General features: G+C 39.7%; 1 protein-coding gene across 1 annotated transcript; it reads left to right on the forward strand.

Annotated features, from left to right (window-relative positions):
- The first annotated feature begins 4,496 nt into the window (after positions 1–4,496).
- rem1 (RAS (RAD and GEM)-like GTP-binding 1) lies at positions 4,497–15,006 on the forward strand. Its single transcript, XM_074675999.1, has 5 exons — positions 4,497–4,732; positions 10,866–11,269; positions 14,118–14,200; positions 14,278–14,485; positions 14,565–15,006. Exons 2-5 carry the CDS (start codon positions 10,900–10,902, stop codon positions 14,840–14,842), a joined length of 939 nt encoding a protein of 312 aa, XP_074532100.1. The 5' UTR covers positions 4,497–4,732; positions 10,866–10,899; the 3' UTR covers positions 14,843–15,006.
- The last annotated feature ends 5,212 nt before the right edge of the window (positions 15,007–20,218 follow it).

Consider the following 20,218-nt stretch of genomic DNA (forward strand, 5'->3'; position numbering starts at 1 on the left):
CTCACCTGGATTAAAATCATTCCAGAGCCACATAATCTACTTTACCTTCAAAATAAATACAACACTGTGTTCAAAATTTAACATACTTTTTTTTTTCGCACATTAGAAATAAAAAAGTGGTTTTCTGAATTTTTGAAATTTTAAAACAATGAAGAATACTTAAATCTGATCACATTCTGTTGAAAATGTCACCCAACTCATCACTTCTTGTTGTTTGCTAATTTCTTGCCACATATTAAGCGTGTATATTAAGCCTGCAGTGTTCAGGCTGACTTATGATTGTATCATCATATCTTATCATATTATTATTATTGAGTTAATTGTTTATTTATTAAAAGACTCAGTACAGCTCAAAAACAACTGCAGAGTTTGTGTGTAAAATGTAGCTAACTGAAAACAAAAAGTCAAATGTGAACAGCAGTTTAAGCAGTTTTACTGAATACATGCTTGATATTAAAGCTGCAGTAAGGAGCATTCAGTTTCTGTTGCAGCTCTCTCTTCTTTGTCCATTTCTTGATTTTTTTTCTTCTCTTTTTTGTCATCTTTGTATTTGGAGTGGATCATTACTTTGTATGGTTCTTTTTTTGGTCATGGACACCAAACTTTTTGTGTCTTCAATGTAGTGTTGTCAAAAGTATCATTTTATGGTTAAATATCGATCCTGAAATTTAGCAAACGATTCAATATAAAGTTCCCCTAGTATCGATAGATCAGTACTCGACATCTTTCCCTGGTTAGACGTGTGCTGGCGTCAAAACATACACACAGAGCGAACACGGAGTGCATGCAGCCCCTCCCTCCCTGAGTCCTGCCTCATAGTTGAGAGAGCGCGAGACACTAGCTTAAACCGGATTCCAGCTGTGGGGTTAAACAATTATATAGTCTTGATTTAAGTGTAAACAGAGGTCATTTACATTTAAAAAAAAGTTGTAAATGTAGTTCAAGTAAACTTTAGCATGTTTTTGTCTGCTTTCATTTTTGTCTACTGTCCTGTACTATTCGTTAAATAAAAAGAGAAGTTTTTGCACTGAAAATCCCTGTGGTTGCGTGGTATCGAAAATTGTATCAAAAATCAATATTTTTCAAAATATCGTGTCGAACTTAGAAATCCAGTATCGTGACAAGCCTACTTCAATGATATTTTTACTACATTTTCTCCTGTGTTTGTCTGGAGATCCTACATGTAACCATGGCTGCATTGTTTACATGTGAAATCAGCTGTTAGCAGCCTGTAGCATGTCAATGCTAACTGGTGCAAGGCCTGATGTTTCCCACAAGGTGAGGAGAAGGAGGTGAGGACGACGTGCTGGTTCTCAGGTGTGAGCTAAGAAGTGACGACATGGACCTGTCCTTCCATCCATCATTATTGGGAACATAAGATCTATCTCCAATAAGATGGACGAGCTAGCTGTGCTAACCCAGCAACAGAGAGAATACCTGAGGGCAGAGTAGCATCATGCTATTCACAGACATGGCTAACAGAGTTAACACCAGACACCAACTCCACATTGAAAGAGCTTCACCTGCTGTGAGCAGACAGGATCCAGGAGACAGAGACTGAACAGACTGCTGAAGAAGCTCAGTCCTGGACCCTGTGGAGGTGGAGGCTGGCTGACTGGACAATGATGGACAAGCTGTCAGCATCTATTTTCTTATGGAGCTTTTTGCACTTTCTATGCACTTTATTTTTTATTCATTTATTTTTATTTTTTTAAGCATCAGTATCAATTTATGTCTGTTTCAAAACCAGTCAAAATGCTTCACAATGGTGTCACAATGCTTGTTAACATTTGGTGTACAACTCAAAACCTGTCAGGAAAACCAGTTATCATCAAGAATTTCACTTACATCAACCTGCCAGCAGATGGCGACATGTAGCAACTGGTGAAACTGGAAGCAGGTGGTTGGGCTGGAAAGACATTATGATGAGTGATTGGTTCCTGTTACAGGTTCAGTTTTTCACTGTTTTACAGTGAAGCTGATGTGAGAGGACACCCGATCCTTTAAACTTTTCAAACCGAGGGAGGAGATAAACATTCGTGATGCTGGATTACAGTAAAAGCACTTACTCTGACTCAGACAGAGTGATGAGTGTTTCTGTTATGTCTTCTAATCTAATCTTACTTCATGGCTCATATGTTGAGAGTGGAAAGACATTATTCCCAGCCCAAAACAGAGCGCAGAGAACACTAATCTGTTGTTGTCCCTGGGTTGATGAGGGGTGCTTTCACACACCGTGAGCATTTAACTCACCTTCATGTGTTAATTTAGCAGATTATATCTAAAGCAACACTCCAACATCCTCTGCTTCTCAAAAAAGCTGTGTTGACTTGGTGTCTGTAAAAGCTCAGCACAAGCTCGCAAGCTGTTAAGCTAATGTATTCAAAAGCAGTTGAGCCAGTGAGCTTTGAGAAGCAATGTTTTTACAAATTTGCAAGTCAACCTTTTATTTCCTATTCTTTATCGTTTTCATCTGCTAGCTATATCACTTAACAGTCCAGTTAGCAAATGTTATCTTAAGATAAAAATTTGGAAACACCACTCATGTCTTAGGAGTGTCAGACAAAGGAAATATGTCTTAAAGACGTGGTCGAGTCATTTTGTTTCATCGGCATCTTAACTGGTACATCAGTCAGTTTCATCTTAACACTATTTATAGTTTAATCTATGGTTTAGAGCTATCTTCAGTCAGTCTTTAACTTTTTAACTGCAAAAAACTGAAATCTCATCAAGTGTTTTTGTCTTATTTTCAGTAGAAAATGTCTTTTTAGACGTTATATGAGCCACATTCACCTGACCAGTCCAGAAACATGTCTTGTTTCAAGTCATTTACAGACAAAAATGAGGTCTGAATTGTTTATAACAAGTTCCAAAAAATCTGCAAATGGAATAAGAGAAAAGTTACTTTCAAGCAAATTTTCCAGCAAATTTTTGTTTTTCCATTGGCAGATTTTATTTACCTGTTATAAGTAATTCAGACCTTATTTTTGTCTTTGAACAACTTGAAAAAACATGTTTTTCTGGACAGATAAGTTGAATGTGGCTCACATCAAGTATAATAAGACAATTTTTACTTAAAGGTCCCATATTATGCAGAAATCACTTTAAGTCTTTTAGTGAAATTTGTGGGTCTTTGTCTTTCCTCCCAGCCCACAAAATGTGATATTTAATGACAAAACCTGTACTTAGTAGAGCTTGTGAATGTGAAATCCTGACCTAAAACGAGCTGTTTGGAATTTGGGGATTTGCCGACGTCAGCGATTCCCTTTTTTTGACCAATCAGGAGCAAGTCTGACCTGATTGGTCCACTGGAGCAGATACCCCCAAACTCCCTCCGGGGAGGAGAATGCTGAAGTTGAAGAGCCATCACTGCTCTGTTTTTGGCTATAAACAGCCACATAGTTCCATGCACAAGCTTACCATCTCAGAAGAAGACAGACTAAGTGTCTAGAGTTCATTTATCAAGGAAATGTTCGAGCTACACTCAGTAAAACTGTGCATGTGTGTGCTAGTCACTTCACGGCCGACTGCTTTTCCAACTTTGGACAGTCCAACAGAGGGCTAGTGAATAGACTGGTCCTGAATCCAGGAGCATTACCAACCATCCTCCAACAAACCTGGGACCCTGGAAATGTGAGTATTTAAAATGCTGTGTGCTGTGGAGCAGATATACGAGCTTTTCCTCAGTGTCCCCCCTGTCTCTGTGTTAGCTTCAGGATGCTAACTTTAGCTGCAGTTAGCCTGTTGTTTTAGCCTGTAATGTTACGGTAAACGAGCTTCACTGTTTTCTAAACATTGTGCACTCGGAGCTCGTGGCGCCGCTCTCAGTGATGTGGAAGAGCGGGGCGGTATCAGCGGTGGCTCATTTACATATGAAGGCCACGCCCACTAAATCAGAGCGTTCTGAACAGAGGGGCTATGAGAGCCTGGAAACAATGCTGCTGTGCTTGATTTATTGGCTTTTTGGACCAAAACATGTTACTACCATTTCATGAAGACATCATTGATCCATATTAAACTGCAGAAAAGGAGCAGAATATGGGACCTTTAAAATAAGACAAAACCACTTCATAAGATTTCATCTTTTGCAGTATTGTTTCTTGATGTTGCCTTCTTGGATTTTTTATCCAGCCTGTTTCATTTTCCTACATTTTCTAACCTGGTTTTCACAAACTGTGCTTGAATGTAGCTGTGTTTATTCATGTTATTTTAAATGTTTGTATGTTGGGTTTTCTTTATTGTAGGGATCCAGATCCTCAGAGACAAACACACAGCGTGATGTTTTCTGTGTAAACTCGTCCATCCTGTCTGTGGTGTTTTATGAAGCCAAACTGTGTCTTTTGTGTCAAACAGGAAATGGACAAAAAATGTTCCCTTAACCATCTCAGCCTCCACACTGACACACACACACACACACACACACACACAGTTCCCCCTCAGTTATCTGTTTCTCCTCTGCTGTCGCTCTGACACACACACACACAAACGCACACACACACACTAACACACACACAGAGGGAGGTAGATAACTCTGTGATTCCACTGCTGAATTTTTAACGCTGTTGTGGAACTTTTTTTTTTCCAGCCGGGTTACTGTGGCACCGGGGTACTGTTACACGGACGGAGGCAGACACAGAGACAGGGTTCAGCTCAGTCCTGTTGTTAGCAGAGGCTGGACACACACACACTCACACACACACACACCAGCAGCAGACTGTTTATGGAGTGTACGGTGAGTTTGTCTCTTTCTTTTTTATACTTTTATCTTAAAGTCAGAGTTTTTAATCTGCACGCTTTAAACTTTCTGTTTGTGCGTCACTCTTTTTTTTTTCCTTTCTTAGTCTTTTGATATTTCAAGTGCTAAAACATCACTTCAAAACATTGTTAATTAAAATGTGTAACTGTTAAAGCATGCACACTTATTTTCTGACATCTAAGTTAATGCTGAATACAAACATTTTAATCAAATTGGTTTAAGAGGAAGTGATTTTATGTGCAAAAACATCACTTTTGAGTCAGGAAATGTTAACGCTGCAGCACAAATTTGCAGAAATGTGATTTTCAGACGACTTGTGAGCTAATTTAACTTTTATAAAACAGAAATTGAAGTCATTTTTGAGGGTGAAATTTGGCACAACATTTCAGAGAAAGCTCCAAATCTGCTCTGTAACAATCCATACAAACATAATCTGACCTTTGACCTTTTAGTGGATAATTAGGCATCAAGTTTAAAGTGTTTTAACCACTTTTGGATGTGAAAAAGTGGTTGATTTTATTCTCCACCTCACCGTCTCTGCCAGCCTTTCTTGGCACCTTTAGCTGCTTTAATTATTCATAGCAGGAGTTTTTGTGTGTGTCTGAGCTCTCTTGTGCTTGCTCGAGATCCCCCTAAAGTCTTGTAACACAATCAGACTGTTTTCTCATTGAGTTCATTGTAAACATCATTTTGTTTTGATAAAGAAGAATATGAAGCTTCCAGATCCAAGGATGTAAAGTGTGCTCTGTGTTTTTAAAGATGTAAAGAGATGTAATCCATCACAGGAAATGTGCTCCCAATGTAAATAACGGAAAAAAAAGGATTCCTCCTCCTCCTCCTCCGGCTCGTTTATCATCGCTCCGTCCCGTGTTTCAGACTTTTTCCATGACAAATCTGAAGAAGGGATGATTTTCACCTGCTGCCGAGGTTTCAGATTTCATTTCTCTAAACTTTTCCCTCCAAATATTTGGTGCCGTTTCGTGTTGTTGAGCTGTGAGTGAAGTTCAACGCGCTGTTTTCTGTTTTCTCTCACAGTTATAGTTTCATTAGCAAAGTGGAAAAACAAGCTTTGGGTCCAAATGAGCTCCAAACACACAAACCTCCGGCTGTAATCTGCTTTATTTTTCTTTTTAACAGATGTTTCATGATTTGGCTTCATTTGGTGTCGATGCAGCTTTTTGCAGCTTGATTTTTATTTCTGCACGTGCTTTCAAAGGTTTATCGCTTCTGTGGGTCAGATCAATCCAGCCTGAGTAAACCGATAACACACAAAGATGGATTTTCCAGTTTTAAAAATAAGAGTATCTTTGTTTTCTGAGGCTTTAAACACCTGTAAGTCAAGACTCAAACTGACAGGACTCTCACCAAACATGCTTCAGATTTGATCAGATTTTCCCAAGAAGTTCCTGAAGTTTTGAGATTCTAACTCGTCTAACTTTCTAGAAGATACTTTAAAGGTGCAGTTTGTAGGATTTAGAAACAGAATAGACAGGGAAGAAATCAGATTAAATACTCGTAAGAATACTTTTGATCCACCTGCACTCCTGGTTTGTCATCACCAAATAGCAGAACCTTTGGTGATATACTGTATACTCTCCTGGTGTCTCCGCCTCATCCTCCTTACAATAATGTACTCCATCTTTTTAGATCAGGTTAAAATAAAGACTAAAACAGAGAAATATGGGAAATCACGTGTAAATCCTGAGTGACACACATTTATTTTGTCTCTTTTTTCTTCGTCTTTTCTCTCCCTTTTTTCTTTGAATTAAATGAAATGAGAGAACCAGATATATACTCAGTATCAGATGTTAAGGCTGTTTATTGTTTAATTGTAAGATGTGCATCAAACTTCCAGCTGCCGTCAGGTTAACTTTCCATTATGACAAACGGCTTTAATCTGACATCAGATGTGACGGGACAGTTAATATAGATATAAATGTATATGCTGGTTCAGACGGTTATATTAAATAGTGATTGCTGTGATTGTTTATTGCATTAAAATGTGCCTGACACTCTGGAAACCTGCCTCTGAGGCTTTGTTGACATGTGTGCACATGTGCGCCTGTCACCAAATTACAGCTGCGGAGGGTGCCCCCCGCTTAGCGCCGAGGATAGACCAGGTTGGAGCTGGCGAGCTTTCAGCGCACTTTCTGCGCTGTCTTTGACACAAAATTGACACTGCGCCAACATGAATCTGCTGTCAACTCCCCCTGGTGCGCCGCCACACCCATCTCTGCGCAGACGGTCTACCAAATTGTCAAATTAGCAGTGCACAGCAGTGCGCCATAGGAAATTAGAGCCCATGGTCTTCAAACTCGGCACACAGTCAGTCTGTGGTCTAACTTTTGTTCCTGGTGGTGTTGTGGATCAGACCGTGAAGTCGTGTAGAGATCAGATCACACAGGGGCGAATGGGATGTGAAGTAGTTGGAAATTGGTGACAGCTGATAAATAGTTAATTTGGAGAAAAGTGGCTCATCACTTTCTGTAAAGTCACTGATTTTGGTGCTTGTGTTAGCTTCAGCTTTCTGTGTTTCCTGCTCCTTAAACCAGTGTTTCTTAATCCTGGTCCTGGGAGACCCCTGCCCTGCGTGTTTTGGATGTTACCCCACTCCAGCACACCTGATTCAAATGAATTTTGAATTGAATTGAATTTATTTATTTAATAGGGACGATGCAGTTTAACATAGTTCCATCACTAAGTATGAATCTGATGTGCTGCACAGAGAGTTTATAGCAAATGCTGATTTCCAACGCTCGTCCCTAGTTGGGCCTTTAAAAGTCAGAAAATGTACAATATTTAACAGCATAAAATAATAAAAAAGTTTACAAAACAACAATAAAATACACGTTCACATCAAAACAAGTAATTACACAAACCAGTTCAAAGTAAATAATTTTTTTTATTAAATAATGTGTCACACTAAGAATGATCACAGTTTTGATTTGCTTTTAGCCAACACTTGACCTTTGTAGAGAAGAGTTTTAAGTCTGTGATTAGTTTGATTTTGGTTGGTAATGAATTCCAGAGTTTAGAGCCTCTAAAAGAGAAAGCTGATTGTCCAAATGTTGACTTACATTTTTGTATGCTACAGTTTCCATTCACCTTGCTTCTTGTAACTCTGCTGCTGTTCTGCCTTTGAATAAATTTGGATATGGGTTCAGGGGCAAGATTATTGACACAGTTAAAAACTAATTAAAGGAAAGAAAACTGCATGAAGTTTTCAAAGCTCAATAGATTGTATTTTTTCAAAATGTGGCAGTGGTGCCAATGGATAGGTTTTTTGTCCATTACTTTAAGGGTTTTATTATATAAGGATGAAAGACTTTTGATTGTTGAAGGTGAACCCTTAGCCCAAACTGTCATGCAGTATGAGAAGTGAGAAAAGATCATAGAGTGCATGAATATCTGAGCTGCCTGAACTGGTATGTACTGCCTGAATGAATGAATGAATGAATGAATGGCTTGTTATCAGGCTCGTTATCAGGCTCGTTATCAGGCTCGAGCAGCGCTGATCATTTGAATCAGGTGTGTTGGAGTCGGGAACATAAAAAACATGCAAGGCAGGGGGTCCCCAGGACCAGGGTTGAGAAACACTGCTCAAACAACTTCAAACTGGAATAAAGACCTCTGAGATTAATTATTTCAAAACCCAAGGGCAGTTTCCCTCCTTCTTGTTTATTTAGGACTAGGTTTGGTACCAATAGTTGAGTCTCATTCTGTTGATTTTTTAGTAGGATTAACCTTTCCAAATTAATCATATTTTATTTGTAATGAGTAAGATTCCTGTATCTGTAAATGCTTCAGGTATGAAGAACTGTGAGTCTGCCAGTTGGTATTTGTTTATCCTGATTTTCCAGCCACATGCTGCAAAAAAGAAAGCACTCAGCGACTGATTATACCTAGCTGTTGAACCTGTCTCACTCACACTGTCAAGCCATTAATTTGAACTTTCCCACTCACGTCTGTGTTTGTGTCTCCTTCGCTTTACAACAGACATGTTTACCTCCCATTTCCTGTGACTTTCTCTCACCTAATTAATGATGAGCATATTATGAACTGGACAATGATGGACAAGCTGTCAGCATCAATTTTCTTATTGACCTTTTTGCACTTTCTATACACTTTCTTACTTTTGTTTTCTTGATTGCTGCTGTGACTTTAATTTTGTTGTACTTGTTATAATGACAATAAAGTTCTATTCTTATTCTTATTCCTATTACACTTATTCCACGCTTAAAATCAACCAACCAACTGCTGTTTCTTGTAGGCAGAAGCTAGCTCAGGTTGAACTCGGCAAACTAAAAATGTGAGACAAATCGCATCAGTATGGATTCAATACGAGATACAACGTTTAAATGCTGGATACAGGACGACTCCATATTTTACGGGGACAGTTGGCGAGCCTACTTGGGACACATCCCAATCCTACAGTGTACCTCAAAAACAATACATTTTTGCACAGGTGACACCGTTTTTATAGCACAGTGGAACCTTGACTTACCAGTGTCCAAACTAACAAGTTTTTTAAGGTATTAGCACGGCTTGACATTAACTTTTTTGCTCACCAGCCACTGTAGCTAGTGGTATCCCTGAGTTACTAGCCACTCCAGGTTAGGTCCAGATAAATGTTTATATTTCCGAAGACTTGATGCACTTAAAAAATATTTTATGTATCGTACTCTTAAACTGTGGTATTACTTTTTGATTGTAGTTCTTGTAGGCAGAGAAAATAGCCTTTGAATTTGGTACCGTCTCTCCCTGTTAGCGTCTATTTCCTCGTCACCATCGATTAAAGTTTGTGTCTTACTGAGGGAGAGGAGACAACTTTCTTCTGTATCTAATGTCCTTAGTGGTCACACAGAGCTCATACAACCCCCACTTCAAAAAAAGTGAACTATCCCTTTGAGTCAAGGCAGCACTGTATTTTTTATTTATGAAGCATTTTTCAACAGTGACACCTCACAAATCACGTGAGTCGACGTTTAAAGAAACAACTCAATAAAATATGGTTTTAGTAATAAAGAAAAGGCTGTTTTCAGTCTGAAGTTGATGTCTAGCATCTAGATGGAGTTGTTTTGTTGGGCAGTAGTTTGGGGTGATTTCTGATTTGTCATCGTTAGGCCGAAAGAAGATGGTTTGAATCTGAGTTTTTATTTTAAAGAGGAAGTCAGTAAGGGCTGGGGAAGTGATGGATCTGTTGGTGATGTAGAATTGGATGTCATCGGCGTAACAGCGAATATGAAAACTTTTGTTTAATGTGCATTTTTTAATGTGTAGTTTCCTATCATGACGTCAGTGGGACATAAAGTTCTCCATTTTTGGTTGATATTTTTCGGACCACATCGTGCATCCCCGATGTAAACCCAGACCGTCTCACTGTTGTCTCCTCCGGGCTTCTTATCCTTATAGAGACAACAGGAGAAGAGCAGAAAGCAGGAGAAATGATACCTTTCTTTAAGTTTGACATAAAACACATGAGAGCAGAGCCTGATCTTGATCCTGAGCCTGAGTGAGGCATTACGTAGGATAAAGAGGAGCGCACACGCTGCAGATACAGACCACATCAGAATGTAAACAATGGTGACATACATTTTCTATACAAGGTTCAAGACCTCTGAGATGTTTCCTTCTGGGTTTGAAGTTTTTATAATTGGGGGAGAGGAGTCTGTGAGCTCCACTGTGAAATTCATTGACCCACATTTCCAGCTAACCCCGATCGATACGGGGGAATACAGAGTGTCTGTAGCTCGCGGGTGTGATCGAGAGGGCTGCTGGTTTTGGTGTCAAAGTGTGGCTCCATTTCTGTCGATGAGGACACGGTAGAGGAGAGGATGAAGAGCACAGAGTCAGGTTTGGGTTTTGACAAAGAGAGGAGCCAAATGCAGACGAGAGCATGGTTGTGTTGAAACATAACTGAAAGATTTATTGAAGTAAAAAATGACTATGACAAGAAAAAGTTGTGATGAGGCTTGGGCGGGGCACACAATCACAAAGGCAGGACTTTGGTCTCATCTTTTATTTGTTGGAAGTCTCTGATTTATAAACTTCATCTTATCCAAAAGATCTAGACTCAAACCTTTAACCTGAATCCTCCGTACTCCCTCAGACTCATCTGGTCCTGATGCTGTCACCGTAGCAAAATGACCCTCAACACCCAGAGAGAGAAGCAGCCCCTACGGCGGCGAGGTAGCACACCAATCCCTCCGACCCACTTCTACCGACACCCCTCCTGGACTCGAGACCCTCAGCTTCCTGGCAGCACCAACCAGGACCCCGACCAGCTCCGGCAACAGCGCAGTCACCCTCGTCTGGGACAGTCTGCGTCCTACCACCCCGGAGACAAGTCCCTCCACTACCTCGCCGAGTGGAGTTCGGACTCGGAGGACGACGAGTCGCAGAGCGACTCAGACTGTGTTTACAGAGTGGTGCTGTTAGGGGACCACGGGGTCGGGAAGACGAGCCTGGCAGGGATCTTTGCTGGGGTCACGGAGAAAGATGAGCAACCTGGAGGTGGGGTGTCACCTTTGGGGGTTGAATGAAGTTGAATGCAGGGAGAGCAAAAGCAGGCAGACCCAAACCAAAAGACAAGAGGCACCACTGGTTCTGGTAGAAAATGCCTTTGAAATGTGACTTTAGGGTCAAAGTTCTGAGTTTAACACTCATCAGAACGCTGTCTCTTTAAATTACCTTAACTCTTCTACCATTTGGGCAAGAAAAAAAAAAGCTCAAACAGCTTTACAGTGATAAGCTTTAATTGTGATATCTGGGGTATTACGGTAATGCATAGGAATCCATGTGCAGAGTTGTTCCTATCACAGGTGATAACTGAGGCAAGCTGTTCTCATTACCGTAACTCTTCAACTATATGGGCAAGATAAAAAAAATTCAAACTACTCCTGAAAGAAGAGGAGATGTGCTCTCCATGCATGATTTTTAACTCTTTAAAGGACAAAAAAAGTCCAGGTGGCCTGTACTTTTATAGAAATATAAGATTTTGAGTCAAAATATTAGTTGATATCAATATGCTCTTTGGTGTAAACTGTTTTTTCAGGATTCCCATTACCGTAACTCTTCAAATATAAGGGCAAGAAGAAGAAAAAATTCAAACTACTCCTAAAAGAAGAGGAGATGTGCTCTCCATGCATGAATTCCAACTCTTTCAAGGACAAAAAAAAGTCCAGGTAGCCTGTACTTAAATAGAAATATAAGATTTTGAGTCAAAATATTAGTTGATATCAATATGCTCTTTGGTGTAAACTGTTTTTTCAGGATGAAAGATTCAAACTTAAGCAACAAATGTGCTGTATGCCATGAACTGAGAGCCAATCAGTGATTAGATTTGAATACATCACAAATAATTAATCCAAACTGGTGCCTTGCCATGTGTTGCCTGTGCTTGTTTTGATCCAGGTAGTTGTAGTGGAGGTCTGCTGATAATATCGGTGTTAACAGTTAGTGTCACTCAGCCTCTTCTGTAAAGACTTTTTCTATTCTAAACTCTTTCCTACGAGTCAACATTTCTTAACAGTCCTTCTTGTCTCAGGTTGTTTTTCTGTGTCATCCTTCAGTCGTTGTTTTCTTCCTCAGCAGCTCAGCTCTCAGTTTCCCTCGCTCTGACTTTGCTGTGACATTACAACCTTCACTGCCCTGACGTTATCGATCAGCTCTCGGGTCATGTGTTGATTGGCCTGAGGCCATGATTGACAGCCTGTATTGATCTGTGACCGTCTGACATGGAGTGAGGGGCAGAGCTTTCTGCTGTTTGCTTTCAGGGTTAACTCAGCTCTGTGTTTGGTTTTCATTCGATGCTTCAGCTCCACAAATTCAGGATCCTGCCACTGGTGTATGATCTACTTCTGTTTATTCAGTGTTTTTACTTGAGGATAATGGTGGCTGCTAATTACACAAGTGTTTGCACCAGTGCCTCTATTAAAGAGGAATATAATCTGGATTTGCAAATTTGCTGTTTTTCCATCCAGGTTCAGCTGAGCCTGATCAAAATTTAAAAATTTGACCAATTTCATCCTGACAAAGACTTGTCAGGATAATCGATTTGAACTTGAAACAAGTAATTTAAGTCATTCAGAAGTTACATCAAGCTATGATACAATACGCTAAATTACAATGTGATACAATACCTAATGTAAGGTTACATCGAAGTACATCACGTTACAATACAATTCCATAAGTAATGTCAAAGTATGATACAGTTGAATATGATACACTTTAATACAAAGATGATTCAAAGACATAAAATGGGTCAGACAACACTGTCTGCACTTGCCCCAAGGGGGCGCCAAAATCAAATCAGAAAGAGACTTTAAAAACTCATGAAAGAACTTAAAAGATGAATATATATATCTAAATATATATATACATATATATATATATATTTGTGTCCAAAAAACATAGGTTTAACCATTTGTGCTGAGATTTGTTATTTTCTTTGAACAGTTCTTAATTTTGATCCAGATTGATTGTGCTGTGTTATTTATTACAGGCTTTTTTTTTTCTTTCTTTCTTTCTTTCTTTCTTTCTTTCTTTCTTTCTTTCTTTCTTTATTATTATTATTATTATTATTATTATTATTATTATTATTATTATTATTATTGTTTTTGTTATTATCATTTTAATTATTACTATTATTAATAATACTGTCATTATTATTATTTTTATTACTATTATTATTATTATTATTATTATTATTATGGCAGATTGATACAGTGCTTTTGTCTACAGAGGGCGCAAAAACTGACATAAGCTTAAAAATGTTCCCATTAAAAGTTTTGAATTATATATATATAAATATAGAATATGAAATAAAATATACATAATATATATAAAATATTATAAAACATATGCTTAATTTCACAAAAATTCTTGTTATAAACTGATGTCAGCATTTATTGAAAAAAAATTTAAATCCATCATTTAGGAGCCTTAAAGAGGTTTGGTGATCCAAGCTTGAGTTCTCTGAACTCTTGACATTTTTCAAAACTTTAATTTTAACGTTATCATCTTAGTCCCTGTGACGATGCTTTGAAAAATACAGCTCAACGGTCCAAAGGGTTAACATCAATAAAAAGTTTGTTTTGTTGGATTTATGTCAAGGTTTGAGCACTCTGAAGTCAAACCCTATCAAGACATATAAAACAAGACTGGATAACTCTATCTTGTCTACATTTTTAGTCTTGGTGAACAACAGTTTTTCAAGATATGACTCATTCTAACGTTTTTAATCCCATTATATTACCGCTAAACTCCTGAGTCCAGCATGCTTGTGTCCAAAGACAGAGGAGACTAAGTTCTGGTTGTGGATCCTCATTCTTTGCTTGTTGATTTCTTTTCTTTGTCACAGTGGAAACATACGAGCGGAAACTGACCGTGGACGGAGAGGAAACCACGCTCATCGTAATGGACAACTGGGAGAACGACAAACTGGTACGGTGTGTGTTGATGTCACGCTGCTGTGTGTCACTGAGAAGTTTTGATTTAAAGACGTTCTTCCTGTCCGTCAGGAGGACGAGGACAGCTCCTCTCAGGACCACTGTCTGAAGGTCGGGAGCGCCTACGTCATCGTTTACTCCGTCACCGACAGAACCAGCTTCGATTCAGCTGCTGAGCTCCGAATTACTCTACGACGAGCACGCCAGGCTGAAAACCTTCCCATCATCCTCGTGGGCAACAAGAGTGACCTGGTCCGATCCAGAGAAGTCGCTGTTGAAGGTAACCACGAATCCATGATTCTCAGATTATTGATGCTGATGTAAAACCTTCACTCTTCTCATTGTTTCTTCTTTCCCAGAGGGCCGAGCGTGTGCCGTGGTCTTCGACTGTAAGTTCATCGAGACGTCGGCGTCTCTGCAGCACAACGTCTCAGAGCTGTTCGAAGGCGTGGTCCGACAGATCCGCCTCCGTCGGGATGGCAGCGAGGCCATCCAGCGCCGGCGCTCCATCTACAAGCGCAAAGAGAGCCTTACCCAGAAGGCTCGGCGCTTCCTGGACCGACTTGTAGCCAGAAATAACCAACGCATGGCGGCAAAGGTGCGGTCGAAAAGCTGCCATGACCTGGCCGTCCTCTAAATGAGCTTCAGACTGAACTTGTTTGGACTCACTGAACTTCTCTCCAGCTGTGAACGATGTCTGGAGTTTGTCCCACGCTCACGGCGGGACAGTTACGCTGCGATCAGTGTGAACAACTCGTTTATTTTCTCTACAAACTTCTGACTTTATCTGCACATCCAAACAATCACAGACTGCAAAGACTCATCACTCTATGATTAGTATCATGGTACGACTGTGTGTATGTGTGTGTGTGAGGTATGAGTGTGTGAACATCTGACTGTCTGGGTTATTTTGTTCCACTCGAGGTTTTTACTGTTTAAAAGTTCAACATTGTGCAAAATAAAGTCTTAAAGGACCATTCCTCTCAAAATCATATTTATTTTCAAGCAAACATCCAAGACCAACATGACAGCTGTCCTAACATTTGTCACCTCAAACTTTACTAATGAAATTAATCTGGGAATTATGCCTAAAACATATTAACAGGAACTTATACCAGTTTAGAACTCAAATTTCTACGGATATCAAGATTTGTGCAGTAAGCTCGCTCAGATGTGGCCAAGGATACGTTTATTGTTTGCGATAAGTAGGGTAGCAATAACCTCAATTTTTGAGTTTAAAGTCTGGACCTCTTCTGGACCTTTTCCAGAGTTGTAATACTGTGTATAAAAATTTGATACTAAAATCGGAACTTTCGGTGAAAGTCAAAATTCAGACTTTAATTTTCAAGCACCACATGATGATTTCAAAATCTTTTTATTTTTGCTTGAAAAGATTCCTAAAAAAAAAAAAAAAAAAAAAAAGAGGAAGGACCAGAATGGGTTGATGGGTTTACAGAAAAAAAATAAAACTAATTGAAAAAAAAAAAAAAAAAAAAGTTTCTCTGCATTTTGAAATTTTGCTAAATTTCTATGATTATTTTCCCCTCAGAATTGTAAGTAACAGCTAACATTTTTCCTTTTCTTTTTGAATTTTGAGAATCCAATAAAAGAAAATTGAGAATAATTTTAAATTCTTAAAAACAGGGGTATACAAAACATTTTGGAGGTAAGATCGGGATAAAAAATATATAATTTTTATAAGTTGTTTTGTTTTTTTAAGTACAAAACCAGAGGGTTTTTGCTTCTTTTTTTCAACCTGCATTTAGAGAAAAAGTTGTTTTTTTTTTTTTGTTATTGTTTTTTTTTTCCTAAGGATTTTGAAATTAATGTAAATTTAAAAAAAAATGGGATTAAAGTCTGGCGTCTGTTTCTAAGGACCCACATTTTGATCTCTGAATATAACCTTAATCTGGTATTTTTAAAAACATTTTTCTTCACAGTTTGATGTTAAAGTGAATACTCCAAGATCAAAATTAAAAGTGCTTTCTTACTAGAATTTTTCCTGTTTTTAAATGAGATCATCACATTTTCATAAAATTTCTGTGAGGAATTATCGTTTGGTGATGATAACAGTGACACCTCTGGCTGGAATCGGTAGTGTTTTCCAGGATGAATTCAGTGTCTCCCATGAGCACCCGCTCTTGTTAAGGGTTTGTTTTGCACTTTTCTAACAATTCTCAGATCAAAGTAAAATTATGACATTAGCCACACAATTTTCATGGAAGGATTTTAACTAATCCGGAAAATAAATATTTTATTGTGTTTTTATTGGCCTAATCTCCAAGAAGACAATTTTCTTTTAGGCCCTGTAGAAAGTACTTTTCAGATCTCTTGATTTGTTTCATTTGTTTCTCTTTGTCTTACTGCCTTCCCTTCCCGAGCTGCCAGTTTCCCTGAACATTAACTCTCAGATCTGGACTTCAAACCTCTGCCTGCCTGGTGGATGTTTATGTTGTGACCACAGCGGCCTGTTGGACACAGCTGAAGAAAAAGCTGTGTAATGAACAGTCGTCATAACAACAACTTTGCATGCTGACACTTGAGAAAAAACAGGCCGAGTGTTTGGCTGATAAATATGACAGTTTTATTTACCTGAGCTTTTTCTGCTCTGAGTTTTGCTGTGCCACTAACTTCAGAGAAGACGTCTTCTTGGTAGTGAAGGAGTGATTGTAGCTACCATGATGTCACCCTTTGGTTTTTGAATTGCCTCGGGTGTTTCAGAGCCAGAAGTGACCATAATTGGAAGAGAAAGTGGACGTGGAGAGGAGTGAGAGGTTGCTGAGTCAAAGTCAGAACATTTAAGAATGAGACAAATTCAGCAGCTGACTAATGTGCCTGTTGATGACAGTCTGTCCATCAGTATGTCCGCCTGCTGGTGACTGCTGATGGAAGTGGTTCGTGTGTGAGACCAAAACAGCTCAGACAGCTTGTGTGAAGCAGCCACTTTGCTGCTCACTCACACACATCTAAAGTGAGGAAGCCAAAAAATGAGTGAAGAGCCGGGAAACTTCAAGTTTTCCCAACACTTCAGATCCTTATGACTGTGCTCAGGCTGCCACAAAAATATCTGAGGGAAAACAAAGCAGAGCTAAGAGCCTGGGTACAAAATATTCAGGAACGCACATTTCGCAGGGTCAGGGTACCATTATGGGTCCTTGTTGCTGCTCTCCCTGCCGCAGCATCAAAGACCCCAAGGGATAGAACTGCATCAGCAAACACCAGCAAGATACATATAATAATGTTAAAATTAGACAACGCATAAAAGAGAGATGAGGTGTGCTCTCCCTGCCTTAGGTTGAGTATTCCATGGCACTTAAGAGAGCCAGGACCTCCGAGATCCGCAAAACATAACTTACAACATGCAAAAAAAAAAAAAAAAAAAAAAAAACGGTTCCCATGACTGAACTAAGGGTTAAACTAGATTCTTGCGTGAAAAGTCAAGGTAGGGAGAGCAGCAGCAAAGACGTCAACTAGTAATAAAACACAGTGAGCATCAGTGATGATGCATATCACATTGGTACTATAAAACGCACCATACAAGGAAGAGGGAGGTGACAAACAGTGGAGGTGTGCTCTCCCTGCCTCAGGCTTTGGCATTCCAGTTGGGCAAAAAACAGAGAAAAAGAGCCCAAGGAACCGAGCCACTCCACCGAACTTATCTATTATATGCATATAAAATCAGTTCCCCCGACTGAACTCAGGGTTAAAACTGGATTCTTGCTTAAAGTCAAGGCAGGGAGAGCCGTAGCATTGAAAACATCCACTAGTACAAAAGACAGTGAGCATCAGTGATGATGCATACCACACTGGTAATGTCAAACACAGCATACAAGGACTGAACTCAAGGTAAAAACTAGACTCTTGTAGGAAAAGTCAAGGCAGGGAGGGCAGCAGCAAAGACATCCACTAACACAAAACACAATGAGCATCATCGATGATGCATATCACACTGGTAATGTCAAACACACTGCACAAGGAAGGGGGAGGTGACAAAGAGTGAAGGTGTGCTCTCCCTGCCTCAGGCTTTGGCATTCCAATTAGGTACAAAAAGGGAAAAGAAGCCCCAGGGACATACCCACTCCATCCCTGACTGACTGAACTCAGGGTTTAAAGATAAATTCTTGCATTAAAAGCCAAGGCAGGGAGGGCAGCAGCAAAGACCTAGAGGGTACAGATCAAAATGAGCATCACTGATGATATATTAGTAAAATTAGACACATAGGAGGAGAAGAGAGAAAAAAGATGACAGAGAGGGGAGGTGTGCCCCCCCTGCCACAGGGTTTGACATTCAATGGATGCACATGGTAGGGCAGGAAGATCCCCAGATTAACTTGTTGCTTGAAAATAGATACTTTTTCCGACTGAACTAAGGGTTAGAAACCAGTTTTTATCATGAAAAGTCAAGGCAGGTGGAGTCACAGTAAAGACACCTAACACAGAACAAAAACAGAGCAAGCATCAGTGATTTACATATAATTCTTTTAAAATTACATACAGTATATAAGAAGAGAGGAGATGACAGAGAGGTGAGGTGTGCTCTCCTTTTCTTAGGCTTATGCTGCGTGACATGAAATTTAACTTACTCCATGCAGATATAAAAACACATAGCTCTGGATGCTGCTACATGTAAAGTTTAACAATCGTTGTTTTCACTCTCCAGACGTTTCGCTGAGAGCCTCAGATATGTGTCCGTGTTGGTGTCGCTGGAGGAAAGGTCAGAGGACGACTGAAGCTGTTGAACCAGAAATGAAGCTGAGCCAAAACGACAACAAACTGGTTCAAAGCAAAAGAAGTTAGCCGGAAACCACATCTGTCAGAGTGTTCGTCCCAGATTTTACCAATCAGCCATCGATTCTGTGCATTGATCTGGCCTTTTGAGGCGATGACAACACACACAGATACACACACACACACTCGTGCTCTGTGGCTGCGGAGGGACAGAGAAGGAGTGTTTAACATTGATTTGTTGATTTGATGAGGGTAATGGAAAATATGCATGACTCTGCTCAACCCGGATGACACACACACACATACACATTTACACACACACACTCAGTGATGTGTAAACATCCTCTGTGTGGAGGAGGACCAGAGGCTCCGAGCTGTGAGTTCAGCTCCCTCCTGAATAGAGACATCGGAAAATCCCCCTCTGTGGTTTCTCTCTGAGGTGTAAAAGTCGTGGAGAAGACTTGATAAAGACTCATGCCAAAGATTTTTAGAATAGCTGATGAAGTGTTGATCGTATTGGACACTTCTTCTTCTTCTGTTGTTTTAATTCTAGTTACAATAATAAAGAATCAGCGATTCTGCTGAAGTTAGAAGCTTCAAGGCTTATTTAGATCATAAAGAGACTCTCTGACTTAGTGGCCAACCCAGTCTCAAGCTCTAGAGGGATTATTTGTTTGTTTTGGAGGAGTTAACCACGAAAAAATATATTTTAAACTAAATATCATCACTTTTACGGAAGGTAAAATACTCCCAGGTTTGTGAAATAGCAGTGAGTGGACAGAAGAGATCAGCAAGTGGACAGATATTAGGTGGACAGACGTTTTTAGAGGGGAAATCTGGCGTGTGTGACAATAAATCAGAAACACTCCCAGACCAAAAAGAGCACACAGACTGCTGAGTCTGAGACCAGGTTCATAATAAAAGAACCAGAAAACTACGTCCAGAGTTAATTATTCACCCACAGACGTCGCTGGTGTTTCAGTGTAAAGTGTGACCCCGTTAACTGGTGACTCTCGGCTGTTAATCACTGATGCTGCTGAGAGTCACCAGTTAGCATGGTCGCTATTAACTCCGACCATGCTCTGTGACCTCCGGTTGCTCTGTGACGGTCAAAACTTGATAGAAGTTGCCTCTGTTGTACAGTATTGTTTCTAAAAACTGACCACAGAACAACTGTACATTTTTGTGCTGATAACAGGTTGAATTTAGTGTTTATAAAAAAACTTCATCTTGTCTAACTGAATGGAGCTCAACACTGCTTCTGCGGACAATACGCCTCCGAAAC

This window comes from Halichoeres trimaculatus, unplaced genomic scaffold (genome assembly GCF_033239565.1).
Source record: "Halichoeres trimaculatus isolate MK-OKI-2021-1 unplaced genomic scaffold, fHalTri1.1 fHalTri1_scaffold_1, whole genome shotgun sequence".
Taxonomy (NCBI): domain Eukaryota; kingdom Metazoa; phylum Chordata; class Actinopteri; order Labriformes; family Labridae; genus Halichoeres; species Halichoeres trimaculatus.